Here is a 6,588-nt window from a genome sequence, read left to right as displayed (position 1 = left end):
TACATGACCACTGGAAAAACCATAGCCTTGGAAAGTGTTTAAATGAGCCTACTCACTGGCCTATTGCAAAGATTCCCTACCTCCTCATTCACAATCATAGTTTGGGTGGAGTTTCTCTCAGCAACTCGCCTCAAGCATAAGTGTTTCCCTTTATAGGAGCTCCCATGCTCCAGAGTATTATTAACTTCAAGGTTCAGGGGAAAGTAACACTTTTAACCGTCCCTGCCTGCCCCCACCCCTGTGGAGTGTCCCTCCCCTCGACTTCCCAGGCCGCTCTGCGTGTGGACCTATATCTTAACTTTGCTTACCTTGCACGTGGATGAAGACACTTTGCAGAAAAAGGGAGCCAGGCTGGGGAAAAAACAACAAAAATTCCACCCAATTCTGAGTCTTTCGTAAAGGTCCATATCTGCTGCCCACGCCTTCCCATGCGTGTAAACTAGTGATTTGCAGGCTCCCAACACCAACAGTGACTAATACCAGTGCCCACAGGTGCACAGAACCCTCGCCGTGAGTATGAAGAACACCTCAAAGACCTTTTAGGAACATCACCCAGATGTGGGCCCCTATAAAAAGCCAAACAAGTTCTCTGCTCCGTGAGTGGAAACTCAGATTCCCAAAACAAATTGGGGAAAGGGGGGTGGTTCTCAACGGACAAATATTTTTAGAATCACTGCAGCAGAGGGTTCCATAGAGATTCAAGTTAGGTAAAAGTTTGGGCAATCTGGTCTCAACCCAGCTTCCGTCATAGCGTGAAGAGGCCTCCTTGGAGCTGTGCCCGAGCTGCCAGCGTGTCGCACCAGCTGTGGAAGCCCGAGTTCCAAGACACTCACTTGCCGGCCGTTAAGTCCTGCCTTGCGACGTGCACCCCGGGGGGTTTGGGACATGGGTCACCCCAGGCCCTTCAGCAGCAGGGCTCGGGAGTGCTCAGAGATTCACCCCAGATCTGCCATGTGAAAGCACTGGCAAGGCTTACCAAAAAAAGAGAGAGAAAAAATCAAAACCAGGCAGGTCTGCACCTCGGGCAACACTGGGGTAGAAGCAACAGCCGAGGTCTGGCATGATTCCCACGCAGGGTCAGCTTGTGGCCAGAGGACACGGGGGCTCTTTGGGGTGGCTCACATGCATGGCCAAATGCAGCCCATCTGGCTGCCTCTGTGTCAGCTCCCCGCTGCCTATCACCAGGGGAACATCACTTCAAAGTGACCATGTCACTTCTGTTTACTGATCACAGTGGCATAAAGGGAACTGGTCACCGTCTGCATGCATCTGCCTGCACCGTGGGTTGTGCCCAGTCACCGGCATCCCTATGACTTTAGGTTCTTCTAACTCATTACTCATCCTGGAACTCAAAACTGCCAGCGACCCAAGCCTGCAGACAGGAGAACATCCATCTGCTTTTTGACTTTTCTAAAACCGCCCCAGCCTGAAACAAAGTAAGGAGAAGGAAACTAGTTACCAAAAAAAAAAAAAAAGGGCACGCTCACCTTTCACATCAGAATGCATCTGCAATCTCTGGTCTCTTCATCCATCTGGTTTACAACCAACCGGTTGTAAAAGCAGCCCCGGCCCCTGCCCATTTCTCCAGGAGAAAAAAAAAAAAGAGCTTGGGGACTTGAGGCAGCGGAGTTAGGTTAGCGCGGGGCCCCCCCGGAGATGCCGCGCCAGACGAACAAGAAAGCACACGCGGAAAGTTCTCTATCAAAATAGAGCAATTTATTCAAGACAACCGAATATGGTCTGTTGATTCTTTCTTGGAACAAATGAGCCATCTCTCTCGCTCTCTCTCTCTCTCACACACACACATACACGCACACACACACGGTGATTCTCTTTCTGGGAGCACGTGAGGGTGGAGGTTGCAGTGGGGGATAGGTGGAGAGAACGGAACGGGGTTGGGGGGAGGGGGCCAGTGTGGATGGAACAGAAGCTGGAAGATGCGGACAGAACGACATCTGGCTGTACGTCTGACACAGACAATAAAAACCGCAGAAGCCAGACATTCACAAACCTCAGGGAGCGGCGGGAGGGAAACACTCTGCATTGGATGGGAAACACGATCGGAAAAACAAAACAAAACAAAAAAGTGGGCTGAAAGGTTAAAAAGAAAAAAGAAAAAGAAAAAAAAAAAACACGGAACAAAGTAGACCCTTACTCCCGACAAAGTGCACTTCACTTGGCTCCGAGATGTCTTTTCAGAAAGACGAAGTGAATGAACATCGCGGTTCTGTAGCCGTCGAGTGGGATCGGACGCGCTTCACCAGGCGTGTGTGCGCACGTGCACACACGGCGAGCTCCGCAGCACGGAGGACGATTCCGGAGTTTTTTCTGCGTGTTACTCTCTGCTTTCAACACCAAGGTCCCATCTGCGCACTGAGGACTGCGAAGCGCCCTACACGACGTCTAAGACCCGCTTGCACGGACGGAGCGATGCGCCCACCGCGCACTGGCAGAGGGTGTAGCGGGCGTGACTCAGGGCAGGCATGGTTTCCTGGAGCGCCGGCTGCCTCCTCTTCGTGGTCCCCACCCCGGGGGCTTCTTCCCGATGGTACATGGGCAGTTCTGCCTTCCTCAGCAGCGTCAGGTCATCGCCAGGCCCAGTATCCAGTCCTTGGCCTTACAGCCCCCGTGGCTCCAACCTGGCAACTTCCAGCCTGGTACAGGTTTACCAGGAGGCCCCCATCAGTACCTGGGAGACCCTGCATACCGACCTCCCCGTGGCGATCCTCTCGTGAGCCTTTTATACCAAATCCCACCTTCACCACCCTCCAGCAGCATTTGGCTCATCAAACGTAAACCGCGTCTGGAACCTGGACAGCTGATGCTGTGTGGACAGCGACAGGTTTTCACTCCGGGGGGGGGGGTCCAGATGGTGTTCAACTAGACCTCTGCAAACTGCATCTCAAACTTAATCATTTTGGGGGGTGGGGGGAGCAGTGATTATCCGTGGACCCCCGAGGGCGTCTGCTATCTTCAAAGGTGGGAGTGGAGACTCCAATAGAACACTGACCTTAAAGGTTAAACGTTTAGATATAGCAAAGTCTGAAGAACACGCCCAACCTGTGCAGAGTGCCTTTTGGTCTTCTGCTATCAGAGGGGTTTGAAAAACTCTCAGATCCACGGAGATAATGAGCTGAGAGAGATGAATGCACTCTGGCTTTGGGGCTGTTCCTGGGACAATCCAGCTTCTGCACAAAGGCCTAGCCATGCCTTACTGTTGCCTTTTGGTGCATGGACAGATACCACCAATCTCCGAATACCATCCAGGCCGGTTGCTGGAATACAAAAGGGCTGCAACCTACCCACTGCCAGCCCCACCCCGGGTGGAAGATGGATAAGCCCAGAGGCCCTGCTGCTAATTTACAAGCTGGGTGGGCATGGGGTCATGACATTAAAAGTACAAAGATCACCTGATCCAAGTGAAAGGAAAACTCCCCTAGGGACACACAAAGCCATGTTTTGGTTTTTGTTTTTTTTTTTTAAAAACAGTAAAAAGATTCATTGCTTAAAAAAAAAGGACAATTTCTCCTGACCTACTGCCAGAGGAAGCAAATTGTGAAGATGGCCTGTGAACTGACGCACCCTCCCTCTGTTAATTCACCCTCAGGACTGAAAACCTCTCCCCGATCACTTGTGTCACTGTGAGACCCAGTGAGGTCCCAGAGGCCCCTCCAGTTGGTCAGCCCTGGAGGGACTTGGCCGAGCTGCTCCTGGTTTGGAGGGGAGTCCCCCCGCGGGTGGCCCCTAGTCTTAAATGAGGTGGCATTGGTGTTGTGGAGTGGGGTGGTTCCGACGGCCCCCTTTCAGTGATGCTGGTTCTGGGAACGCTTCTTGGGTTTGAGGGCACTCTCTTGTCCACTGTTCCGGTCTGACACAACCGGAAAAAAGAAACGCCCAGGTCTTCCTGGAGCAGAAAAGGGGTTGGGGTCTTCCTCTCCAGCCGCACAGACCAGCCCCAAAGCTGACCCCAGAGCTCTCCACCCAGAGTCCCCTCACTGCCTTCCACCAAGCTCAAAGCGAAGGGACCCCTCTACCTGTCTCTTCCTAAAGGTTTCTTTTTTTCTTGTTGTTAAATATGAATCACACAAAGCTCTCGTGTCTGAATAGCCATTTTACGATTTTAAAATTGTTTTAACATAAAAAATATCTTTTTTTTTCTTCTCCAAAAATACTCCGGGCTCTTTCTCTTATAAGTCACTTTTTTTTTCTTCTTCCCCCTCCTGTAAAAAGTCCCCCTTGCCCTGCCTTCTTACATAAAGCACTTACTATGCAAGGAAAGTGCCCTTGAGACTGGAAGATGGGAGGTGACTATGAGGGAGGGGGAGGGGGATGGGGGAGGGAGAAGGGGAGGTGGAAGATGTAGGCGAGAAAGCTGTCATCAGAGACTGTCACCACATCCGAGAGAGGGGCTGTCTCTCTGGTGGGTGAAACAACAGCAAAGAAGCAAGACACCCAGTAACAGTTTCCACCTTGGACCCAAGGCCCGGCCCGCCTCCCCCACCCTTCCACCCCACCCACCAAGACGACAGGATTCCAGCCCATAGAAAAACCACGGGGACAAAGATTCTAGAAAATAGAAACTGTTGGGATTACAAAGGTACCCATTTCATCCATACAAACTGGTCTTTCGAACGTCCTTGTGAGAGTTTTAACTGTAGTGTCCAAATTTTTAGGGGGGGGGAAAAACCCAACCCATTGACGGGAGGAGTTTTTCCTCCCCTTTTGGTTTATCACAGCATTTTTTTTTCTCTTTGTTTTGGCACAGGCTTTCCCGTTTTTTCGTTCCCTTCAATCATCGGAGCCTGTTCTGGGTGGAAACCAATCCATGCGCCGAGTCAAGCTGGCGGCTTCGCGCTCCCCCGGGGCTGGACGTTCCGGGTGGAAACCATTCCTTTCCCCCCCTTTGATAGGACTTGCGTGTGTGTTTTCCATTTTAAACTTCTCAGTGACGGTTATGAAAAAAGAAAAAGAAAAAATAGAGACTCCTGTGGCCAGGGATGACGTGGTCTCAAAGGACACTCCCTAAGGTCAGGCTGGTGCTGTTTTGGAGCTGACGGAATTGTGTCTGAATAGTGCTACGACCCCACACATCCACTGCTGGTCCGCTAGAATTCTCTTCTCATGCCTATAATACTTTTCCTGTGTGTGTTTACTTTCGCAGATCTAACACGCACACCTGAAAGGAGAGAGAAAAGCGCCTGTTATCTTGAGAGGCAACACAAGATGCCCTTAAGAGCTCAGGACAGCACGTGGCCTGTGGACCAAATCCGGCCCACCGCCCACTTGTTTATAAAGTTTTATTCGCACAGTCCAGAGGGTTCAATCAGACCGGCTCTAGAGGACAGGGGAGTGTCTAAACATCATTAGCAACCAACCCTAGGCCACGGCCGTCGATGGGTGTCACAGACCAGACCCCTACACGGTGGAGCAAATGGCAACTGAAGCCTTAGCACACATCTAGTGGGGGGCGGTGGGGCACAGGCTGACAGCCAGCCAGCCAGCACCCTACCCTACATCTCAGGGCAATTCCAAGTGCAGAAAGCTAGACACCTCAGGGGACCAGCACAAGCTTACTGGGACCCAGGAGACCTGCTGAATGGAAAGTTAGGCCTTCATCATCAGAGGGTCCGAGTGGGAGCGCAAAGGTTGAAGCCAAGGGTGGACCAAGTTGCTCAGCCTCAGCATCTGTGATGTGGGGGTCACTCCTCTGTTGTGGGGGGTAGGTCCTAAGCACCCTAAGACTTCCAGTAGCAGCCCTGGTTTCCACACCAGGTGCCAACATCTCCCCACCCCCCACCCCCCAAAAGCACTAACAACCCAAATGCCTCCAGACACCTCCAATGTCTCCAGGGGTGTAATCGATGCAGCTGAGAACCACCAATTCCGCCGGGAAAAAAAACACACATCATTCAGGAAGCGAGAAGAGCCGTCTGCTCCCAGAGCACTGCTCAGCCCAGATGCTTCCTTCACCAACAAGTGTCTCTGAGGCCCATCACGGCCCTGGGAGTACACCCACGTGGGTCTCAGGGGTCTGGACTGTTCTTGACCCCACCCTCCCCAAGCCCTCCCTCCTCCCTGCACCCCCCCTCCTGCCTGGGGAAATCCCAGGGTGCTGCTTACGGAGCCGTCTGACGCACTGGCGCCCACTTTGTCGCCCCGGGCATTCCAGCACACCTCGAAGATGCCCCCGGTGCCTCGGTAGCTGTGGACAAGACTTCCGCTCTGCAAGGCAAGGGCGTCGTCACTCAAGAGGCACAACACTGGTGAGGCCACCCCATCCCATCCCACCTGGGGATGTCAGCCCAGAAGCTTTCAAAGACACAGATGCTAACAGAACTTTCAGTTAAAGGGGCTCTGGCAGCTGCAGGATCATGTGACTCAGAACTACGGCCATAGGGTCGGGGCGGGGGGGTACCTAAATGACCCTCGGCTGCCCACCAAGAGAGACAGCCTCTACGGTTTCCGCTGAGCTAACGCCTCCTGGGGGAAGGAGAAAGTCAGCAAGATTGGATATGTGCTTCTATTTCAACCAGGCTTCCGTCTCACTGAGTGTTCAAGGGAGCCTCAGAATGACTCAAGAGAGTTTGA

The 6,588-nt window shown here is 52.6% G+C and overlaps 1 protein-coding gene across 22 annotated transcripts in view; it reads right to left on the bottom strand.

The window, feature by feature from the left end:
- Positions 1-1,694: 1,694 nt before the first annotated feature.
- The window catches only part of LOC101119116 (transducin beta like 1 X-linked), a 247,841-nt gene continuing 242,947 nt past the window's right edge, over positions 1,695-6,588 (bottom strand). For 21 of the 22 annotated variants that reach the window (XM_060408649.1, XM_060408658.1, XM_060408662.1 and 18 more), the window contains one exon: positions 1,695-6,222. In XM_060408649.1, coding sequence (XP_060264632.1) covers positions 5,605-6,222 — 618 coding nt within the window. In that variant the 3' untranslated portion in view covers positions 1,695-5,604. The remainder of the gene's footprint in view (positions 6,223-6,588) is intronic. The other variant, XM_042241930.2, reaches the window with a different exon arrangement.

The sequence above is a fragment of the Ovis aries genome, chromosome Y, assembly GCF_016772045.2.
Source record: "Ovis aries strain OAR_USU_Benz2616 breed Rambouillet chromosome Y, ARS-UI_Ramb_v3.0, whole genome shotgun sequence".
In the NCBI taxonomy this organism is placed as follows: domain Eukaryota; kingdom Metazoa; phylum Chordata; class Mammalia; order Artiodactyla; family Bovidae; genus Ovis; species Ovis aries.
The sequence above is the reverse complement of the archived record's forward strand: the minus strand, read 5'-3'. Positions and strand labels throughout refer to the sequence as shown.